Source organism: Vigna unguiculata, chromosome 4, assembly GCF_004118075.2.
Source record: "Vigna unguiculata cultivar IT97K-499-35 chromosome 4, ASM411807v1, whole genome shotgun sequence".
Lineage (NCBI taxonomy): Eukaryota > Viridiplantae > Streptophyta > Magnoliopsida > Fabales > Fabaceae > Vigna > Vigna unguiculata.
This window is the reverse complement of record NC_040282.1, coordinates 424,577-446,926: the sequence shown is the minus strand read 5'-3', so window position 1 is coordinate 446,926 and position 22,350 is coordinate 424,577. Positions and strand designations below refer to the sequence as shown.

The window sequence follows — 22,350 nt, the reverse complement described above, 5'->3', positions numbered from 1 at the left end:
AAAATTATTTTGTTGAAAATTATAGTTAAAAGTGAAACATAAATAATATATAAATAAATTTATAAATCTTTAGTAATATCTTTAAATTCTTAATTTTTTTTAGTTTCCTCTTTTCTTTTTCTCGTCTCCATTCTTTCTTCTCCAGAGGTGTACTTTTTTTGTTCAAACAGTAACTTGCCTTAGTTGCCGTCATCCCTCCGTTCGCCGTTCCGTTCGTTACTCCGTTCGCCGCTCCGTTCGCCGCTCCGCTACTCCGTTCGCCGAACCGATTGTCGTACCGTTCGCACACCGTCCGCGCGTCATCTGCGCTGTCCGCGCGCCGTCCGCGCTGTCCGCGCCGTCCGCGCACCATGATGGAGATGAGAATCACATCACACCATCCGCGCACCATTCGCCCACCGTTCGCACACTGTTCCTGGTTGCCACATTGGTGATTCTGCCTCTTTTGGACAGGTTTTTCTTCTTTTCTTCACTTAGTTTGTGTTGGGCTATGGTTTTGCTTTGGAGTGAGTGAGAGATGCTTTTATCTAGCATTACGCTATTCTGTTTCTAATTCCTGAGAAATGGCATTCATAGCACGCAGCATCCCTTAATTTCTTTTATCTAGCATTATGCACTCTTTGATGGTAAAACAGAACTATCTAACATACTAGTTGAATATTCAAGAGTTAATGATTTATACAGCAAATGAACAGGCTGATAATTACAAACAGAAATGTTGGGTGTGTGTGTGTAACGTATGTGTATATATACCCCTTGTTTTAATAGTCCTCTCTCCAAGTATAGTTTCAAGTTGAAGGCTTCTTTGATTCCTCAAAAGGGATACTCTTTTTATGTCCCTGATAAGCTCATCCCAGACTAAATTGAAAAAGGACTTGAAGCTATGCTAAAATTGCAACACATACATCCTGCTCATTCATTGTTTCTCTATTTTTTTCACATATTTGCTTATGTTGAATATTTGTTCCTCACATTGTTTTTCCATTCAGCGGCAAGATATTGCAGTCGTAACAAAGTGGTTATCAGGGGTGTCTCCAGAGAAGGGTGTATGTCGTTTCGATCTTTCCGTTTCCTCGAGCGCTTCACCAAACCGTACCACCACCCTCATCTCTCCACGCGCCGTTCCCCACTCTCATCTCTCCACGCGCCACCTTGTTCTCCCCAGCACCACCATCCCCATATCGACGAACGCCTCGTCCTCGACCAAATTTCCCACCTTTTCCCCATTGCCACTTTCAAATCCCAGAACCCTGTTTCGAAACCCCTCGAACCGCCGCAACCGGACACGAAACTGGTGGACGCGTTTTTGCCCTCCGAAGATAAACTGCGGGGAGTCTTCCTCCAGAAGCTAACGGGAAAGGCTGCAATCGAAACCGCTTTGTCCAACGTTGGCGCTGACGTCGACGTTAACGTTCTCGGTAAAGTACTCAACTATGGGAACCTCAGTGGTGAATCCATGGTCACGTTTTTCAACTGGGCAGTTAAACAACCAGGGGTACCCAATGATGTTGGTAGTTACCATGTGATTGTTAAGGCACTCGGAAGAAGAAAGTTTTTTGTTTTTATGATGAGTGTGTTGTGTGACATGAGGAAACGTGGCACTGATGGTGATTTGTTGATGTTGTCTATTGTTATTGATAGTTTTGTTAGGGCTGGTCATGTGTCTAGGGCAATCCAGATGTTTGGGAGCTTGGATGATCTCGGGGTTCGGCGTGACACCGAGGCTTTGAACGTGCTTTTGTCGTGTCTTTGTCATCGTTCTCATGTCGGTGCTGCCAATTCTGTGTTGTATTCGATGAAGGGGAAGGTGTGTTTTGATGTTGGTACATACAATGTGGTTGCCGGTGGGTGGTCTAAGATTGGTAAGGTGGGTGAGGTTGAGAGGATTATGAGGGAAATGGAGGCTGATGGGGTTGGACCCGATTGTAGGACGTTTGGATTCCTTATGGAGAGCTTGGGGAGGGTAGGTAGAATGGATGAAGCTGTTGAAGTTTTCTGTGCTGTGAGGGAGAAGAATTGCCAGCCAGATACTGCAGCTTATAATGCAATGATTTTCAATTTTGTGTCTGTTGGGGATTTTGAGGAGTGCATGAAGTATTATAATAGGATGTTGAGTGATAACTGTGAACCTGATCTTGATACGTTTGTTAGAATAATTACTGCGTTTCTCAGAGTGAGGAAAGTGGCTGATTCGCTTCAGATGTTTGATGAGATGTTGAGGCGAGGTGTTGTGCCGTCTATTGGGACCATAACAGCCTTTATCAAACGATTGTGTAGCTATGGTCCACCGTATGCTGCTTTGGTGATATACAAGAAGGCAAGAAAATCAGGGTGTGTGATATCAATGGAAGCTTATAAGATACTGCTTATGCGGCTTTCTAAGGTTGGAAAGTGTGGAACATTGTTGAGCATATGGGAGGAGATGCAAGAATGTGGGTACAGTTCAGATTTGGAAGTTTATGAGTACATCATTTGTGGTCTTTGCAATGTTGGACAACTGGAAAATGCTGTTCTTGTTATGGAGGAGGCTTTGGGCAAGGGGTTTTGCCCAAGCAGGCTAGTATATAGTAAACTGAGCAACAGGCTACTTGCTACAAAGAAAACAGAGATGGCTTACAAGCTGTTTTTGAAGATCAAACATGCCCGTTTCCTTGACAACGCGAGAAATTATTGGCGTAGTAATGGTTGGCACTTTTGAAAAGTTGTGCTGATTGGCAGATCTTACAGAAGGTCATCTTCTTAGCTTTTGACGTAGCTGCCCTTTTTGTTTGGGCTTGCTTGGACACTTTGATGGTGATTCCAGGTGCTTCAATCTTTTCAGCTTGATGGAAGTGTATACCTCATTCACATTCACATCACAGTGTTTTCTTTTCTTCTTATCTCTTTCTTTGTCATTGTTTTTTAGATGCTAATGCTTACTTTAACCACCAAATTTCACTATATTTGTAGGTTGAACTGTTTCTTGCAGTGAGAGCAGCAATGGGGAGAGCCACAAGGTGGATCAAGAGTTTGTTTGGGATTTCAAGAGAGAGAGAGAAGAAACAAAACATCATAGAATCTGGTTTTTCTGAGAGTACTAATAATTCAAGAGTTTTGTGTCAACCCAGGAACTATACCTCCCAACATTTCTCAAGCTGAGGCAGCTTGGTTACAGTCATTCTACACAGAGAAGGACAAAAACAAGCACACCATTGCGGTTGCTGCGGCCACTGCAGCTGCGGCTGATGCTGCCGTGGCGGCAGCACAGGCCACCGTAGCAGTTGTTAGACTCACATGCCAAGGAAGGGGTGGCACCATGTTTGGCGTTGGACCTGAGATATGGGCTGCTATCAAGATTCAAGCAGTGTTCAGAGGATACCTGGTGAGTTTGTACATTTTAGCTTTGCTTATTTATGTCAAAAAGTTGCAGGCTTTTTGGCTTCAATAGTGTGGGTTAGAATGTTGAACTCTACCTGTTTGTTTTTGGTGCACTGTGGAGTGGAATTTTGAAATTGACATGTGTTTTGAACAGGCAAGGAAGGCACTGAGGGCATTAAAAGGATTGGTGAAGTTGCAGGCACTTGTCAGAGGGTATTTAGTGAGGAAGCAAGCAACAGCAACACTGCATAGTATGCAGGCTCTTATTAGAGCTCAAGCTAGAGTACGGTCCCACCAATCTCGCAGGCTCATGAGTACGAAGAATGAAGCATTTAGATCTCAAAATAGAGCAAGAAGATCCATGGTATTGGAATAGATCTCATATTCTGCTACATTTCTAATTATATTATGCACAGTAAATGATTATGTTATTTGTTATATTAAGCTTGCTGCTGCATTGAAATTTTCTCAGGAGAGGTTTGATGATACTAGGAGTGAGTATGCAGTTCCAATCCACAGTAGACGAGCATCATCGTCTTTTGATGCTACACTTAACATCAACAACAGTGTTGATGGGAGCCCCAAAATAGTGGAAGTAGACACTTTCAGGCCTAAGTCAAGATCAAGAAGAACAATATCAGATTTTGGTGACGAGCCATCACTTCAGGCACTTTCATCTCCCTTCTTTGCAATTTCATATAGAGGTACCCCTACCCCTACCCCTACCCCTACCCCTACACGTTGGTCCATACCAGATCAAAGGAATTTTCAGGACTCTGAATGGGGGTTAACAGGGGAAGAATGTCGGTTCTCTACAGCACAAAGCACTCCACGCTTCACAAATCCTTGTAGTTGTGACTCAGTTGCACCTATGACACCACAAAGTGTGTGTCCTGATGATAACTTGTTTCTAAGGCAATATGGGAAATTTCCAAACTACATGGCTAGTACTCAGTCTTTTAAGGCCAAGTTGAGGTCTCATAGTGCTCCAAAGCAACGACCTGAACCTAGTCCAAGGAAAAGGCTCTCCCTCAATGAAATGATGGAGTCTAGGAGCAGCTTGAGTGGTGTTAGAATGCAGAGGTCTTGCTCAAAGGCTCAAGAAGTCATTAGTTTCAAGAATGCTGTGATGGGAAAGCTTCAGAAATCCACAGAATCTGTTAGGGAAACAGACAGAAACTATTTCCATCAGAGAGGGTGGTGACATGCTGAACTTGTTAGGACAGATATCTAGCTATCTTTGTTCTTTAAACTGTTAAAGTGTTAATAAAATATATTTCTCCCCCAGTTTGGTAATTTGCAGATACATATAGGTGGTGAGTGTGGGAATGTGAAGACAAATTAGAAGGCAAAGATAGAGAGAGAGAGAGAGAGAGAGATGCCTCTCATTGTTTTGTGAAAAGTTTGGTTTTGGAATTTTGATATATCATCTCTCTGTAGTCTATTCAAATGCAAGGATTTTAACTTGCCTACAGTATAAACTCCTTGCATTTTCTGCGTATAACAACATTGTCTGATAGAAAAATTTGGTCATTAATTATTAGTCATGTTGCATTTGTTGTTGGTGTTACCCGTGAGGCTCTTTCTGTTTGTGCATGATCCTTGAATTATTCTTGTTCAGGTAATAGTATAATAGGTTGAGTAGTACTCATGTGCATTGAATAGCATTTGATATGAAAAATATAGAAATTTAGGGAAACTTTTGTGCTTGTGCATGCTGAGTATTGGCAACACCTACTCTTGCTTGAATCATGGCCGTCCAATGTTTGGACATTGGTTAGTGTAATAAGATTCTTGTTGTTTAGCTGATTAGTGTTATTTGAGCACTTGGTAATGGTTCAGATTTTGTGGATCAGTGGTAACTTCCATGTGGTTGGTGAATGAATCAGAGAAACCCTGTGGGCACCTATAAAGGGCTATGCACTGTGGCTAAAGCAACGTTGGTGAGGCCAAAGTCATAAAGAAAAATGCACCAAGACAAAACCTAAGTTGGTTCAATATTCGAAAAAAAGCACTAAAGTGGTGTACTTTTTTTCTTAAATTACCGAAATTGACAAACTTTAAAAAAAAAATTGCAAAAACGGACAAGTTATATAGTAGTTTGATATAATTTAAATTATACATTCTTAAATACAAATTTTGTATTCTCTGAAATATACATTTGAGGATACCTGGATTGTATATTCTAGAATATCTAGAATATGAATGAATAGTTTAATTTTTAACTTACTTAAGGGTATTTTAGTCATTTGGCAGATCTTATGGAGTTGCACATATATATTATGGAGGTGCATCTCTAAAAAGCGTTCATACCCACAAACACTCTTGTGATTTTGTGACTCACCAATTTTGGACACATATATTGTATATGCAATGAATGAAATGGCTATGACAAGAGCAAGCAACACCAGCAACTAGTAACAATATTCTGTACTAACAGAACAAGTTAAAATTATTGCCAGTTGCTTAGTCATGATTCAACACACTACTTCCATTGGTTCAATTTCAATTAAATTTGCTCTAATTTTCAAATATTTTCATTATTTTTTTTACGTATTATTAGATAATTATATATATATATATATATATATATATATATATATATTATTTTGATGACTCAAAGATCGATGTGACTTTTAATAGTACTTTTTTAATGTTTCTATTTGTATGTCTTTGTTGGAAATTTTTGGAATTACTTTAGGTTACCTTCTGGGCACACAAATACAAGACCTCTTGATAACAAATTAGAGGTCCATATCCATCCCATTCAGGAGAATACCCACAGAACACAACCGCCAAACTAACTCAAACCACCATAAAAGCATCTCCAATAGTGTAATCATAATGATTCTTTTTAACTCATCTTTTATAGACCAAATAATATGAATTTGGAAATTTTAACAAGTTTTTTTTTTGTTTTCTACAATTTCGAATGAGTGTTGTAATTGTTCCAATCTATCACGATAGTAACTTTCATGGTAAAACTGCATAAGTCCAAGAATTGATTTTACCAGCTGAAGTATGAGTTAGATCATGTTTCGTTAATGTCAATCTCTCTCTCACCATAAAAGCTGAGTGTTGAAGATTAAGTGCCTCAAACATCAAACAAACAGAAAAAGAAAAAAATAAAGGATTCAAATTCCTGAGAGAGTTAAGCATGAAAACAAGCACTACTACTACAACGTTATTAGCCATAGCCACCTCTTACTTGTTTCTTCTGATAACACCAACACCAAAATCCACGTACCACTCTCTCTTCATATCCGATTCTCTCTCAGACAATGCTTCAATATCCAACCACCTTAAAACTCTCACCCGCAGACCCCACTTCGCAGGTTCGGAAGCCAACGCCGAAGCTGCATCATATGTTGTCTCAGTCTTCACCTCCTCAAACATACCATCCCACATGGCATCCTACGAGGTTGTCCTCACATACCCTTTGTCACGTTCGTTGGTTCTGACAAACCCGCCGCCACAACCTCCGACCACCTTCACTCTCCGCCAGGAAACCTACGAGGGTGATCCTTATGCTGACGTGGCACAGGAGGCTGCCCCCACGTTCCACGCGTATGCCAAGTCGGGAACTGTGGCTGCTCCTGTTTGTTATGTGAACTATGGAAGAGTGGAGGACTATTTGACTCTGAAGGAAAAAAATGGGGTGAATGTTTCTGGCACTATTGTGTTGGCAAGGTATGGGAAGATATATAGAGGGGACATTGTGAAGAATGCTTATGAGGAAGGTGCTGTTGGGGTGGTGATATATTCAGATCGGAAGGACTATGGTGGTGGTGGTGGTGGTGGTGGTGGTGAGGTAAAATGGTTTCCCGATGAGAGGTGGTTGCCACCGAGTGGTGTTCAGGTGGGGACAGTGTATGGTGGTTTAGGGGACCCCACAACTCCTGGTTGGGCAAGTAGTGGTGGAGATTGTGAGAGGCTGAGCAAGGAGGAGGTGGAGAAGAGAGGTGAAGTTCCTCTCATACCTTCATTGCCTGTGTCAGCTGCTGATGGGGAGAAGATAGTGTTGTCACTTGGTGGACCTGTCGCAGAGGATGAATGGCAGGGAAGCAAGGATGCTCCTCATTACAGGCTTGGACCAGGACCAGGAATTCTCAACCTTAGTTACATGGTATTCTTATGTTATCTGTTTTTGTCTGATTCTCTCAACTTTCTATTTGGTCTAAAACACCATGCTGGTATCAAATTATTGATCTTTACTATTAACTGGATAGCTGTAAATTGCAAGCAAATTCATTCTTTCTTCTTTTCTTTTGAACTACTTTTTTACCAATCATGGGGTTGCGAAAATGTCATATGCAGAAGACCCTGATCGGTGGAATTTTGGATGTTGGTTTTCAGGGGAAGGATGTTCTAGCCACAATTCAGAATGTTATTGGTGCTATTGAAGGGGCAGAAGAGCCTGATAGGTATGTTATAAAAGTTTAATTTATATAATTTTGAAAGTATTTTCGTTAAAAACTCTTTCTCTTTCCTTCTACTTTACTCTTTCTGCAACCCTGCTTCTCTTTGAAAAGCTCACGCAGCCCTCGACTGGGGAGGACCCGTTCATTCCCTTTAGATCTCCACTGGGGCTTAATGTTTTTACCACATCCAATAGTCTCATATCACTTAGAATCTGAGGTCTAAGACGGTTTAAATACCGCTTACTCCTTTCACCCTCCAAGACGTCTTTTAAAGACAAAACCAGGACGGAGTCCCACTCCAAAGTGAACAATACCTTAGATGTTTGGTGATTAACCCTAAACAATGTCACTCTAGAGACTTGGGATCGGAACAGTTATGGAAACACAAATTTGGTTAAGTCACTTTTTCAATTGCTTGTAGATTTGTCATACTAGGTAACCATAGGGATGCATGGACATTTGGAGCGGTTGATCCCAATAGTGGCACTGCAGCACTACTTGAGGTAACAAGGATTTGTTTTAGGCATTGTTTTGTCTGTTTATGTCAAACCACTGAAAAAAAATGAAGCCAATGGCACAAGTGACGTATCTCATGACATTAGGTAGCCCAGAGGCTGGGGAAGCTTCTGAAAAAAGGGTGGAGACCTAGAAGAACAATTCTATTATGCAATTGGGATGCTGAGGAATATGGCCTAGTAATTTTCTTTACTTCTCTTGTTTCTGCCTTTTTTCTTTTATGATCAATAGTATCATCCACAGGAAGCAAATGAAAGTTTGATATGATTATTCCCTCCAGATAGGATCAACTGAATGGGTAGAGGAGAATAGAGAAATTCTTGCTTCAAGAGCAGTTGCTTACTTGAATGCTGACTGTGCAGTTGGTGGACCGGGGTTCAATGTCCGTGCAACTCCGCAGCTTGATGAATTGATAAAAAAAGCAACACAGGAGGTATCACCAAAGCTGAAATGAAAATAATAGAATAAGCTATTTTTCCCATAATCAGAAAAATAAGATACATGAAGATGGCATTAACCACTTTTTAAGTATTGATTCTTATGCAGGTCAAAGACCCTGATAACTCATCACAGAGCATTTATGAATCTTGGACTAGTTCTGGTAGTTCTCCACTGGTGAGCATATTGCTTTTGCTTACATCTTTACGTTATAAATTCAATTAACTGTCTCGGGATTTGGCTGAGGAGGATAGAGTATAGATAGAGGGAAGGATCAAATCTGCATTGCAGAGTGGACAAATTTAATTTACTTTGCTATTAAGTTTAACAATTAGCCAATAATCACTGGGGATTAAACTTTGGAGAGGTACAATCTGAATGTCTAATTTTTTTTTTTTGTATGCTAATGAACTATTTCTGTGCATGAAACTTGAAAGTTTGGGAGACTAGGGGGTGGAGGATCAGATTATGCTTCTTTCTTGCAACATGTAGGAATCCCAGCTGCAGACATAGCCTTTGGAGGAGGTAAAAGACAAAACTCATTGTTTTGATCATGAAGATGTTGATGTATCATTATTCTCATGTCCTCTATGATGTCATTTTTCTGGTCAAGCACGTAACGAAATGAAAGAAAGAAATCACAATATTCAATTCAGAAAATAACAAATAAATTTCATACACTTCTGTCAAACAATCTCAAACTACAAACTACGTCAAAGTTCATGTTTGAATAAACTTCTCTATAAGTTAAGTAGTACAAGTGAAGAAAATAAAAAGATAAAACACAGAGTTTCTCCATAAACTAAAATCAATTTAGGTACCTTAGTTAGGAGCCTTCATTGTACCAAGTGTTCATTGTAACTCGCTTTTCATTCAGATATTGCAGGATACCCAGTGTACCACTCTCTCTACGATGACTTCGTCTGGATGGAAAAATTCGGGGATCCTATGTTTCAAAGGCATGTTGCAGGTTGATCAAACGAGAGGGGAATTTCTTGTTACCATGTTTCACTATATAAGAATAAGCTTTAATTAATTCTCATAACACAATTTACTGCATGCTTATTACTATTCTGTAGCACTGATCTTAATTACTTATCTAATAATTGCTTGTGTTGTGGAAAAAACAGCTGCAAGTGTTTGGGGTCTAGTGGCACTTTGGTTAGCAGATGAGGAATTCCTACCTTTTGATTATCTATCTTATGCAAAGGAGCTCCAGGTGTGCCTACATTAGATGGTGTTTTAATGTAATTTATACAAAGACTATCCTCACGGAATTTTATTTGAAAGCTAATTGACAACACCAAATATTAAAATCACAGCTTAGCATGGAGATTCTGGAGGATGAGATTTCAAATGAAGACATAAATTTGTCACCTATGTTAAAGTCTATTAAGGAGCTTGAGAAAGCAGCTATCAAGATAAATGAGCAGAGAAAGGTGTGCTTAGAGTACTTTTTAAATAACCAATAACATATATTGGTTCTTGTTTAAAACATTGAAACGTGATTGTTCAGGAAATAGAAGTAAGTAAAAGTTGGATAACATGGAAGAAGGACCACTTGAAAGTGAGAGAGCTGAATGATAGATTGATGATGGCTGAGCGGGCATTCACTGACAGAGATGGTCTTTTTGGAATGTCATGGTATAAACATCTGGTAAGTTTTTCCATTTCTGATTGCTTATGTAAACATTATACAAGAGCAAGTTCAGAGTCTAGATAGTGTTAAATGAAATTGAAGGAAATTTTCAACCAAAAGAAAGTTAAAAAGAGATGATGAAATTGAAGGAATGGAGATAATGTAGAAAATTTGGCAATATCTCCCCCTTCTCAGCTCATCTTTAGTTTTGATGTAATTACTCCTGATAGAAACATTTTGTTGAAGTTATCCAAACATAAAATCAAGTGATATTGCCCTTTCACTCCATTTTCAGATCTATGGACCATCAAAACATAATGATTACGGTTCTCAATCTTTCCCTGGAATAGATGATGCAGTTAAAATGGCAAAAAATACACATACTGCAGAATCATGGCATCTTGTACAGCACGAAGTTTGGAGAGTTTCGAGAGTCATTAAACATGCCTCGCTAGTTCTCGTCGGTCAGCTAACATGAATATCAATATACTTGTACATTCTCAATTCATGGTATATTACATCTCCATAAGAATAAATATATGTATATATGCATAAATCTTTGATAACTGAAGCGATTTAGGAATTTCCTTACCTCATTGAATCGTTTTCATGGTGTTTGTAAATATTACGTTTCTTGATGTGAAACTTGCAAATAAACGTCCCTGTCATCACTTTTGCATTCAATGCTTGGTTGCGTATATTTCCTGAACATCTTGGCGACTGGTAGAAACTGAACCTGGGCCTCTCCCACCCAAAAAGTGACCTCTGCCGTTTCTTTCTCCATCTAATAAATTTTTTGCCATACCTTTATTTTTTATATTGAAATGATATTTTAGAAAATAAAAAATTTCATTTCAAAGATACAAAATTAGGATGCTATTTTTGGTTCATATATATACTGTGGAAACATTTGGGACCATGACCCGTAGTAAGATGTCACCCTATATCAAGTTATGCTTTTATTTCTGTATTAGGGTCTTAGTTTTTTATTTCTTTCCAATGTGTACTTCATGTATATGATGGATTCAGTTATTTCTTTGTATTTTTTACATATATAACTCGTCTTTGCAGATAAAAAAATATATAATCTTCATCCATGTTCCGAAAACTACCTTTTTTTATAATTATACGGTTAAAGGAAAAATGACACAGAAAATTGTTGCTTTTTGGTTTGAAGTATAAAAAAATTGATGACAGATATGGCATAAACTAGAGTTTGGCCACACATGAATAAGAAAGAGAAACTGACGAGACATTTGAAGTTAATTACTTATTATTCAAAGAGGAAGTTATTTGATCGTCAAACGTAGGTTCGAATTTTCATTCCAACCATTTGCTTGTCTCACTTAAGGAGGCTGACATGCAACAGACTGTGCTGAAAACATATTTTGGCAGATATGAAATCCGAGTTGTGAGAAATTAACGTTGGTGTTATCGTCATATGAAATGATTAATGGCAACTAATTAATTGGGAGCCACAAAACTGAACATCATAAGAGAAACCCTTCGTACTGTAAGACACCTTCAAATTAAAGTGTGTTTCTAAAAATATCAAAATCGCAACTTTGTCATGGAAAACGGTGGTACGTTATATTTACCAAACATCATATTGAACACAAACGTATTCAATTGGTAGACGAAATCTGCTTCTAACTATGCAGACGTAATATCACCAATTACTTGTGTCATTAACACTCAAGGGTATAAAAGGATAAGGTCAATGAAACTACCAATAATGTTCCCTGTTCATAATGCCTACGGTATAGATCAGGTGTACAAAAAAATGGAAAAATATACACAGAAACGGGCTTTAGTGACTACCTGGTGGGTTAGCTCCTATAACTTAATTCATGTACAATTTTAACTATACTAAGATCTGAGCCTACTTATATACAAAATAACCAAAATGAACTTCAGAAATTTACTTCCAAACCTTGATGGCCCCATCTCTACCACTAGAAAGTAAGAGTCTCTGGTTTAACTTAATAGAAGCCAAAGAAACAATAGAGTCACGATGGCAACCAGCAGAATCAGTGGCAGCAGCCGCAAGAATTGCCTTTGCTGTCAGCTTGATTGTAAGAGGACGTCTTTTTGTCTCCTGTTTATAAGAGTAAAATATAAAAATTTAGCTACTTTTATATGTAAACAGGTTGGAAAGTTGACAGAGATGCAAGTAATATCCCACAGCATTACGAAGGCACTGTGAATATAATCCGTCGATTATTCACCGTGATAACCAGGATCAAGCATTCAAAAAGGTTTCTGACACCCATTTATTTTCCCTTGTTCTACTCCTCCATTGTTTCAAAATTATAAAAAAAAAAAAAAAAAAAAAAACTTCAACAAGACACAAGACACTATATACAGAAATGACCTCCCTCAATTTGATCTATAACAAGTCATACATAGCAATATTCTTTGAACAATATTCTTCTTTAAGAAAATCATGAAAAGTAATTATTTTGGCAAATATTCAAAAAACAATAGTTGAGCATGTCTAATTTCTTGACTTGGTCAGCAAAGGAATCATTGGCTATCCCTGGCAGTTGGGACAGAAAGCACCACGATGATTGAACTGAACTAACCAAAAGGTAACTACTCGGGCCATATTTCAAGGATAGTCGAAGTACCTACATTGATATTCTATTCAGCCGCACAAACCATAACCTAGCTTTTCTACCTATGCTGATTGAGAACCTCCCCCTCAATAAATATTAATGCACAAGACAAATAGGAAGCTTGAAAACAAAATCAAGGGAAACTTAAATTACCTGTACAACTTGCACCCCAAAACTAGATTTTGTTTCATAAAAATCATCATTTCCTATTCCTTTCAAGTTGGGTCCACAAATACAGTAACTTCGGTCAGGACTGCAACAAAGAAGACAAAATTATTCAATCAGACCATTCTCACAAGAAAAGCAAATAGTGAAAGTTCAGCACAAAACCTGTAATGATCCCACCGACGTATCTTTAAATCAGTGCCTCCAGTCAACAAATCACCCCCAGGCAAGGGAAGTAATGAGCGAATACCAGGAAGACGAGGAGGTGGTTCGTTTAGCTCATCAACTCCATACTTGCGATGAACATTGCGTCTTAGATCCGACTGAGAAGTTGGCTTACTAGAAGGTCTGGCCAAGGCCCATGGCATATCAGACATTTCAGCATCGTTGTCGTAATTGACCATCCTTAGGACCTGCGAGAAGATTTTTTAATTGTAAAAGACAATAATCAGAAATATTACTAATATGAAATAATACATCATGGCTATAGAAATCTGGATACAAATCATGTAATAAGTCTTATGGAACCACCTCATAAGAAATGAAGTTACACAACAACTCGAGCACTAGTGACAAAACAAATGACAGAGAACTTCAATAAAAAAAAAAAAAAAACACTTTTCTCTGGATAAATAGAACTTTGAAGAACTTAGTTGGAATATTTGTTGGCACTTCATCTTGTTGTAGCACATCTAGCTAGTTAAAATCTATAAACAAAGAACAAACAGTTAAACTCATACCTGGTGGCAGCTACCATTCTCTGCATTCCAAAGAGAAACTTCATTACAACCAGCAGCCACATAAACAAGGGGCCTGGCAGCTGAAGACATAGAAGCATTTGAAGGAGCAAGAAAGAGACACATCTTTTCTATAGGGCAAGCAAGAGAATACTGCCAAGAATTAACAGGTATAAGAAACCTCAGGTCCCAAAGTGTAATAACCCCCCGAGATGACCCTGATACAAACCAATTACCACAAGGCCCTGATGCAAGAGAAGAAGCATAGCCCTCCTCAGGAGCAGCTTTAAGAGTCCAAGTATTGGAATTTGACCTAGTATCCCACAGATGAATGCCACAGTTCTGTGTGCTATACATAATGGTATAGTTATCCACAGGGCAATTCAATAGGTTGAGTATGGCACCTTCTTTGATATCCTTCTTTGTGATATCAGCAATGCCAGAATATTTCTCAACAACGTTTCCTATACCTCTAGACATATGATCAATAGAAAACATATGAATAAATCCATCAGACGCTCCAATTATAACTTGTGCAGAACCTGGAAGCATTGTTGCACATAACACACGGCTTCCCTCCAGGTGATAAGTTAACTTAGACCTGAATGAAATGTCTTTTTCTAGCTTTCTGGAATCCCAAATCTTGACTGTAGAATCATCAGATGCACTCACAAAGAAACTATGGTCAGCAGATATAGCAATGTCATTGACAGCTGATCGGTGCTCCTGGAGGTGTGCAACCAACACCCCGCGGGGTCTCCAACCAGAATCAGGAATGGAAGCTCGAGCATAGGATGGAAATCCTGATAGATCAGTCTGGGCAGTTGCATCTTCCATTGCAATTGAAGTGCCTTGAACATTAGCAGATGATCCCAAATCTTGAAACGTGCTATTAATATAAGCAGTCTCATTTTCCCTGGCATCTGGTTCATGTACCACTCGATGGAACTGTTTAGAGCCATTGCTGATACTAAACGAACCTGAAAAAAGCTTTGGTGCTGGAACTGAACTAGCCAAATTAAAGGACGTGCTTAATGGATTAACCCAGGGCATTGCAGACGAACTAAAACCCAGAGAACTCATTGGCAGTGGAGGATCAGATGCAGCAGGCGGAATTCCCGTTCCTCGCCTGTCCACACTGAAGGAGTACAGAGGTATGCCTTCTGATGGCTTTTCATAAGTCAAACTGTTCACACCGCTAAAATTTGGTGACATAAATCCTGAAAACTGTAACTTCTCCATGCATTGAGTATCACGATGTCCCGCAGCATTGTTATCATTATGCACAAAGGCTCCCATATCTCTCAATTTTGCCTCAGCTTTGTCACAATCACTTATCCCTGGCTGTTGGAAGGCAGTGCCGACAGTTTGTTGAACCCCAGGACCTTGTTGCTTTTCAGTCCAGCTCTTTAATGAGTCTAACTCTTCAATTCCTTTTTTCAGGAAATCCATTTCCCATAGTTTAGATTGTGAAGAACTATACCATATTTTTCTTTGTCTTTCTAACATGTCCGAACTCCTGGAGTTCTCCAAGACTTCATAGAAAACCTGTCTTGAGACAGGAGGTTTTAAACATGAAAGCAGAGCCCTCTCAGAAGCAAGAGATACAGGTTGCCTTCGGAGGAAAGGCCGTATAACAGGAGCAAGGAAAACATAAGAATCTACTGCACCCAGGCACTCACTGCTAGCAGCAATAAAAGAGACAACTGATCTCCGTACCCATTCACTAGGATAACACAATAAAGGAAAGCCACGCTCTATCATTTGAAGTAATGTCCTCTTACGGAAGAAACCACTTTTACATAGAATAGACATACATTCTACAGCTTTAACGATGACTGATTCCGTCATGTCACTTAAAGCTTGCTCAATATAAGGTAATAAATATTCTTCTACACTTCTTTGCCCCACAAAAAAACAGACATAAACTATTTTTTCATAGAATACTGTCCTTAATTGCTCATCCCGGTCATTTAAGAAAGCAGGAAGAATGGGTAAAAGAGAGTCATTACTCTGTCTCACACCAAAGAAGTAGCACAGTTTGCCAATATCCTGAAGAAGTGCTCTCCTTATATTTGGGGTTTGCTTAGGACCCATAACAAGTTCTTGGACAACTTCCGCAATGGATTTCCTCAGCTGCAGAAGTTGAACTTCGCCATTTATCCTCTTCATTCTTCCAGAAGTCTGATTGGATGATGTCAACGGCTTCTGTGACAAACTCAATTCATCAAGAACACCTGCCTCACTCAAACTTACTGAGTGTATCAGGAATCCATAAGCAGTCAGTGCCAGTTTAGCTATATTGCTGGCATAACATATCCTCACACTTTCCTCAGGATCATCAGGAAGCATAGAAAGCATTGGAAGAATATACTCGGGAAATATCTTCGCATCACTGGGAGGAAAATCCCTCACTAAGGGAAGAATGTCACACAAAGTCTCCAAAGCAGCACAACGGACAATTGCTGCTGAATCTGAAAGCATTACAATCACATATGGGATAACACGCTGCAAACGATCTTCATCATCAACATATAGGGCAGAAGCCTTCAACAAGAGTACAGCTGCCCTCCTCAGGTGAGGCAACTTGACATTGCGTATGCAAGAGCACAGCAAAGAAGTTATCAACACCATGCCTTCACATCTCATACTATCCTTTGGTAAAGGTAGAAAAGGAATTCCAAATGTATCTGATTGACTATCATACTCAGACATCAATGAACTCAAATCATCCATGGCAATACTTTTTAAAAACGGATGGTCATTTCCTCGAAAAGCATTGGAGATAGTTTGAAGCAGTTTACCAGTTTGTAGATTTGTTAGATTTTCAGGGAAGGTTGAATTATGTGCATTTCCTGCTACATCTGATGGACTATTATTTCTTTTAGCATCCCTCAGTAGGCTATTAATATCACCAAGAAGTCCATAGTTATCATGTACTAAGCCTTTGCCTATGTCGTCTCTCTTCCTCACTGAATCCTTCACGAAACTCACAGTTTCTTTAGCAACCATCTCTTCCAAAAGATCCCCGGAATTAGCACCTACATCATCAGATGACTGATTGTTCATCATTTGTTTGAGTATCTCTGGAAAAGCACTTTGGCATAGTAAAACCTACACAGAATAGTCCAAGCAATCAGGTAACATAAACAAGTGTTACCAAAAGTGTCAAATCCCTAATGACAGCAAATTGGTATACCCTCATGTCGGAATGAAGAGGACTCCAGCAACGGTAAAAATCATGAAGAAATGGTGAAAAATAAATCGGAAAAACAACTGCAGCATATTCCTTCAGATATCTTTCAGCAGAAAATCGGGACTCTGGTTCTAACTGGATCATGTGCAATATCATTTTACGGATCCCAATATCTGGTATCTGCACCCCATAGAGGATACATATAAAATGTTAAAAAGTGAGTCATGAGAAACTGTAGAGTATGTCTACTGATGGTACTACAGGAATACCAAACAAGACTAACAAGCGCAGGCATAAATATATATATGTATATATGTATGTATATATATGTATATATGTATGTATATATATGTATGTATATACTTTTTCAAGGTGTTGACTTGGATCAAATTGCCCTCTGCGATAAGCAAGAAGTTGAGACAGTTCAAATAGTGGCTGCCCCTCAAGGAAAAGTTCAGCAATTACACACCTGAAGATGTAAAATGATATTTCCAACTCAGAAAATAAAATCAAAAACATAACAAGAAAATAGTACTTAAAAACATGATATAACTACAGCACCACATTAGTTATTGCTTCCACAAAGTAGACCTAGAGAGAGTCAAGGTTAAACATAAGTTTACATAAAACAAAATCAATAGCAGAATTAAACATCACCTCTACCTCCCCATAATTACAGCAGTATAATGCCTTGCTGGTCAATTATTTTCTGCATTGCTCTAATTAGTTAATTAAATTACGTGAGCATAAATATTCCTATTTCCAGCCTGAAACATAGATGGTTGAAAAACTAGAAAACATCTTCTACGTTAATATTCTTGCAGTAAAGAATGCTCACCCAACAGCAAATATATCCATATAGGGCTTTAAGGGGGTATCTTGAGCCACCTGCATCTCCCCTCCATGTTCATAAAATCTCTGTAAGCCACGCCCCAAAAATAATGAACAAAAAAGAAATAGAGAGAACGAGAGGATTAGTAACATAATCATGTTAGGTATAAACAAGTAGAGACTAACAAGAAAACATGTAATCAGTGGAACAAAAAGGATTAACAGTTTTTGTCACTAACTGCATTTTCTATTTGAATAAAACAAAAATATCACAACAAACTCGTGCAATAAAGGTCGAAAAGATATCTGTAAACAATTTACCAATAAAGGTCAAAATTGTTAAATCAACAAAAAAAGTACAGGAATTGCCCCTCTAAGATCATGACAGATTTTTTGTTCATCTTAGCTTCAATTCTAAAGCACAGAAGTGTCTTATTTATAAGCTTGAGGTGAATACTTAATTAAATTAAGCCTCTAAATAGAGGTTTACGTAGTAAGCACTCCACTTGCATCTTTATCCTAAAACCTCTAATCGATTAAAACAAAGAATAAGACAAGATACACAGTGATATCATATTTAACAGTTCAACAACAAAAAATAAATGAAATAGAGAAAAAAGGAAAAGAACAAACCTCAGGTGCAAGATAACATAGTCTTCGTCCACCAGTGTCAAAGAAAAAAGAGAAATCAGATGGGTCATCATATGGAATGTATGTGGGTTTGAAAGAGGCAAAGTCAGCAAGGTAAAGCCAATTGGAGGAGGTAATCAGCACATTCTCACACTTGATATCACCTTAAACAAAATGCAAATTTATACAAATAACATCAATGCACAGTCAAGCCGAGATAAGAGAAGGTACACTATCATCATATAATAAATCCTTCTCCACTCTGTCCTCCATTTTCTTATTGTGTACATCTTTAAAAGATGGACTTTAGTTAAATCAAGACTTACCGTGACAAACTCCATTCTCGTGGCACTGGTTTACAGCTACAAGTAACTGCACATTACCCCCAAACAACAATTTACAAAAACAAATCGAACCCCAGCTCCACCCAACACTAACTAAAACAGAAGATAAAGTAAGGAACGATGAATAATACCTGAAAAGCCAACCATCTCTTCTCAACAAGACTAAGAAAAGGTCGAGTACTTAACCTATCATGCAGATTATGAAAGAAATACTGTCTCAAAAGGTAGGCTGCTTTATCCGTTTCTTGCCAAAACTGCAACACAACACTCTCACATGCTCAGTTCCAAACAATAGCGTGATTTTGGACAAAATTGATTATGAACAGAAGTAGATTTTCCAAAATTGATTTTCGATAAAATTGTTTTTGATGTCTTTATTGTAAAAGCAAGTTGTGTTGTATTTAAAGACACTTCAAATCACAAAATGACGCAGAAGCTTATACTAGCTGCTTATGCTTTGACGCAAACTACTGCAGTTGGACGATAAACCAAACAGACATAGGGTGTGTTTGAGACAGTTGCAAAAATAAAATTATTCTAATAATAAATTATGTCTTTTTAACAACCTAATATTATAATAATCATTATTTGGGTAAGTTTGCTGAAAGAGGTCTATAACAATTTTCCTTTGAATGCAACAAAAAAAATATCAGTTTACATATAAATCTGAAAAGGAAAAGAAAATTATAAGCTACAAATTTGCAGAAGCCAAAAAACAAACTAATTTTTCAGTTTTTTTTTTTTTTTACAATTTTCAACTGTTGATCCAAACACAGCATTATCTGCAAACAGCTTTTCTTTCCCTAAAAAGCAGCTGTAGATTTCAGCTGTCACCAAACATGCTTACTAGGGACATTCAGTATAATTTTTTCATTCATGCAAGAGTCGTACTTCAACTCAATCAATTCCAGAGTCAAAATCAATCATCAAAGCGGTACTAAACAAACGTATAAACATTTACCTAAATTCACATCAGCTAGTATTTCAACACGAGTACCGTGAATTTCTCAAAATGCACTAAATCGAAAATTCTAAAAATGAACTAATACATTGATTAATTGATTAATTAATGAAGTAATTAAATGTCAAAATGAAGGAATGAATTGATGAAAGAAAGCAAAGAGAGACCTGAAACGGCCAAACGTGAGGATGATCGATGGAGGTGAAGATTTGTTTGATCTGAGAGAGACGGCGTTCGTAGTCGGAGAGATCGAGGAAATCGCCACGCTTGAAATAGACCTTGACGAGGACCAAACCCTCGTCGTGTTTGCACTGAATAGACTTGAAGAAACGGCCACGACCTAACACCTCCTTCAGAACCAGATTGTACGTCGACGGCAGGTCGTGCAGGTAGTACTCCGACGCCGAAACCTGCGTCGTGCGCGCGATTTTGTTTCCCATATCGCGCTTCCGCTTCGCGATTAAGTGCTTCTACTACTTCCCATTGTGTTTCGCTATTCTTCTCAACTGAACAAAAATAAATAAGCTTCGCTTCGGATTATTAATATTATTATTCTTATTATTATTATTATTATCGGAAGTGTTTGTTTGGAAGGAAAGGAACTTACAATTCCAAATGCAAACGTGATTGCGATGAAACAAAAATATTTGGCGTCTCAATGAATCGGGCGATTCTTTACGTACGGCTCTGAATAGCCGGTTCGGTTCAGGTTCGGTTCACTTGACGTGAACGTGATAGAGTGGACTGAACCGTTTCTCGTACACACTCGGTCAAAATTTTCAGGAGTTGTTTCAATCCGAACTGAATAGTTGGTTTAAAATTTCTTAATTCAGTTAAGATTAAATTCATTCTATATATAGAAAACGGGTAAAATTTTATTTTAAAGAATAAAAAAATGGTATTAAAATATTTATATATAATTTATGGAAAAAATGTAAATAAATAATAATAAAACTACAGGAAAATACAAAATTATGTATGATTATACTAGAAAACTTTAAATTCATAAGATTTGTTTGTTTTTGTTTTGTTCTGGTTATAGTATATTGAAGACCTATAAATTTAAATTTTTTAATTGAATTTTTATGTTAATTTTTTCTGTTTATTATAATTTTAAAATTTTAAAATTGTATGGTTTTAAAACTAAACTTCATAATTTTAGAGTTTTATAATTTTATAAAATATCAATAAATTGTCTAATTTCATCATCATCCACCATATATAGGACAAGATAATGACAAATGTCCATCCGTGTATTTTAAAATCACAACAGAGGATCAGGAAAACTCAGTAAAGACTTCAAATTCACAATAAGTTAGTCACTTAACATTAGAGATGTCCTACTAGTGTAGTAGATCGTCTTAAAGCTCATATAATAGCTAAGAATACACTCATGTTTATGGTATCAACTACTATGATAGTTTTTCATTGCTATAGTTGTCTTTTGTCGATCGTTAGACATTAAAAATGACTTCATTTATGGTGATTTGGACAAGGAGATTTACATAGAACAACTTCTTGGATTTATTGCTCAAAGAAAATTTGGTTTGGTTTGTCAATTACATCATTTACTCTATCTTAAAATAATCATCCCAAGCTCAGTTTGGTAAATTTAGTCATATTGTGCAGATTTTTGAGATTCAAATAGAGTGACAAAGATCATTTAACAAAATATCCTCTTGGTATTGAAGCAACGCAGTAAAAAGGTGTCATCACTTCACAAATAAAATATACTCTTAATTTTTTGGAGGAGAGAAACCTGACAAATTGTTTGCCCGTTGATATAGAAGTTAAAAAGTGATTAAGGTAAACTTTTCTCATACCTAGATAAATATTGAAGGTTAGTTAGAAAACTCATTTATCTTAATGTAACAATACCTTATCTTTTTATCTAATGGGAGTTGTTAGTCAATTTATGCAAAATTCTCACATTAATATCTAGAATGTTGTGATTTGTATTCTCAAATATGTAAAAGGGAACTTAGGACATGAATTGTTGTATGAGAAAAAGGAAAATATTTAAGTTGTTGGGTATTGTGGTGCAAATTGGGTTGGTTATATGGTTTACTGGAGATATCCATATACGATTCTAATTACATGTGAACTTGTATGGAGTAAACAAGTTCTTAAAGAGCTAAAATTTTTGTATTGCCTCCGATTCAAAATTTCATGAGAGAACAAATATAAAAATTGATCGTTATTTTCATAAAAAAAATTATGCCTAAGAATCTTATTAATGAGTTTGTAAGCTCCAATAAACAACTCACACATTCGAAGTAAATCTCTAAATGAACTAAGGAATCAATTTATGTTTTAACTTTGGTACATATAATATATACTCTAAGTTGAGAGGAAATATATTCAAATGCAATGCTATTTTATTACTATTTTTCTTGCTTCCTCTTTGTCTCTTATAAATACATCCACATAAGTAAAAAATAATAAGTTGAATAGAGTGCATTTCCTCTATCTCATTACTGATCATTTAATAAGGCTT

General features: G+C 37.5%; 4 protein-coding genes and 1 long non-coding RNA gene across 10 annotated transcripts; 3 read left to right on the top strand and 2 right to left on the bottom strand.

The window, feature by feature from the left end:
• The first annotated feature begins 134 nt into the window (after positions 1–134).
• On the top strand, positions 135–3,192 carry LOC114182539 (putative pentatricopeptide repeat-containing protein At5g43820). Of its 4 annotated transcripts, none has more exons than XR_003604113.1 (3): positions 530–2,803; positions 2,950–2,996; positions 3,108–3,192. XR_003604113.1 is itself a non-coding variant. In XM_028069430.1 (2 exons), the coding sequence occupies exon 2, from the start codon at positions 1,049–1,051 to the stop codon at positions 2,696–2,698; it is 1,650 nt and encodes a 549-aa protein (XP_027925231.1). In that variant the 5' UTR covers positions 135–453; positions 990–1,048; the 3' UTR covers positions 2,699–3,075. The 4 variants fall into 4 exon arrangements, 2 of the variants coding, with proteins under 2 accessions (XP_027925231.1, XP_027925229.1); XR_003604112.1 differs by having other exon boundaries at positions 530–2,833; XM_028069430.1 differs by lacking the exon at positions 3,108–3,192 and adding an exon at positions 135–453 and having other exon boundaries at positions 990–3,075.
• LOC114181998 (protein IQ-DOMAIN 14-like) lies at positions 2,826–4,624 on the top strand. Its single transcript, XM_028068734.1, has 5 exons — positions 2,826–2,831; positions 2,950–2,967; positions 3,056–3,361; positions 3,512–3,721; positions 3,830–4,624. Exons 1-5 carry the CDS (start codon positions 2,826–2,828, stop codon positions 4,559–4,561), a joined length of 1,272 nt encoding a protein of 423 aa, XP_027924535.1. The 3' UTR covers positions 4,562–4,624.
• A 1,502-nt stretch (positions 4,625–6,126) lies between these two features.
• LOC114180371 (probable glutamate carboxypeptidase LAMP1) lies at positions 6,127–11,033 on the top strand. 2 transcript variants are annotated; one of them, XM_028066676.1, is made up of 12 exons: positions 6,127–7,483; positions 7,675–7,781; positions 8,200–8,281; positions 8,381–8,473; positions 8,575–8,727; positions 8,841–8,909; positions 9,170–9,257; positions 9,610–9,702; positions 9,863–9,951; positions 10,055–10,171; positions 10,249–10,389; positions 10,667–11,033. In XM_028066676.1, the coding sequence occupies exons 1-12, from the start codon at positions 6,515–6,517 to the stop codon at positions 10,847–10,849; spliced, it is 2,184 nt and encodes a 727-aa protein (XP_027922477.1). In that variant the 5' UTR covers positions 6,127–6,514; the 3' UTR covers positions 10,850–11,033. The 2 variants fall into 2 exon arrangements, with proteins under 2 accessions (XP_027922477.1, XP_027922478.1); XM_028066677.1 differs by having other exon boundaries at positions 6,131–7,483; positions 7,714–7,781.
• Positions 8,658–11,145, bottom strand: LOC114180372. The gene is made up of 3 exons (XR_003603683.1): positions 10,964–11,145; positions 9,554–9,743; positions 8,658–8,739 (listed from the first exon to the last, which is right to left on the bottom strand). It is a non-coding gene; the product is annotated as an uncharacterized LOC114180372 (long non-coding RNA).
• An 850-nt stretch (positions 11,146–11,995) lies between these two features.
• LOC114180296 (serine/threonine-protein kinase VPS15) lies at positions 11,996–20,476 on the bottom strand. 2 transcript variants are annotated; one of them, XM_028066586.1, is made up of 12 exons: positions 20,461–20,476; positions 20,021–20,359; positions 19,024–19,146; positions 18,875–18,920; positions 18,552–18,712; positions 17,926–18,005; positions 17,451–17,556; positions 17,091–17,267; positions 13,895–17,005; positions 13,320–13,567; positions 13,143–13,242; positions 11,996–12,469 (listed from the first exon to the last, which is right to left on the bottom strand). In XM_028066586.1, the coding sequence occupies exons 2-12, from the start codon at positions 20,291–20,293 to the stop codon at positions 12,293–12,295; spliced, it is 4,602 nt and encodes a 1,533-aa protein (XP_027922387.1). In that variant the 5' UTR covers positions 20,294–20,359; positions 20,461–20,476; the 3' UTR covers positions 11,996–12,292. The 2 variants fall into 2 exon arrangements, with proteins under 2 accessions (XP_027922387.1, XP_027922386.1); XM_028066585.1 differs by lacking the exon at positions 20,461–20,476 and having other exon boundaries at positions 20,021–20,416.
• Between the last annotated feature and the right edge of the window lie 1,874 nt (positions 20,477–22,350).

What these genes read in the sequence shown, in the direction of transcription:
- LOC114182539 (XM_028069428.1), top strand. Translation starts at nt 884, where the DNA reads ATGCTAAAATTGCAACACATACATCCTGCTCATTCATTGTTTCTCTAT.
- LOC114181998 (XM_028068734.1), top strand. An exon ending in CAGTGTTCAGAGGATACCTG is followed by an intron (nt 3,362 to 3,511) that starts GTGAGTTTGTAC and finishes TGTTTTGAACAG; the next exon opens with GCAAGGAAGGCACTGAGGGC. An exon ending in ATAGAGCAAGAAGATCCATG is followed by an intron (nt 3,722 to 3,829) that starts GTATTGGAATAG and finishes AAATTTTCTCAG; the next exon opens with GAGAGGTTTGATGATACTAG.
- LOC114180371 (XM_028066676.1), top strand. Translation starts at nt 6,515, where the DNA reads ATGAAAACAAGCACTACTACTACAACGTTATTAGCCATAGCCACCTCT. An exon ending in GGGGCAGAAGAGCCTGATAG is followed by an intron (nt 7,782 to 8,199) that starts GTATGTTATAAA and finishes AATTGCTTGTAG; the next exon opens with ATTTGTCATACTAGGTAACC. An exon ending in GTTTCAAAGGCATGTTGCAG is followed by an intron (nt 9,703 to 9,862) that starts GTTGATCAAACG and finishes TGGAAAAAACAG; the next exon opens with CTGCAAGTGTTTGGGGTCTA.
- LOC114180296 (XM_028066586.1), bottom strand. Translation starts at nt 20,293, where the DNA reads ATGGGAAACAAAATCGCGCGCACGACGCAGGTTTCGGCGTCGGAGTAC. An exon ending in CTCACGTTTGGCCGTTTCAG is followed by an intron (nt 19,147 to 20,020) that starts GTCTCTCTTTGC and finishes GTTGTGTTGCAG; the next exon opens with TTTTGGCAAGAAACGGATAA. An exon ending in ATGGATATATTTGCTGTTGG is followed by an intron (nt 17,557 to 17,925) that starts GTGAGCATTCTT and finishes TTACATCTTCAG; the next exon opens with GTGTGTAATTGCTGAACTTT.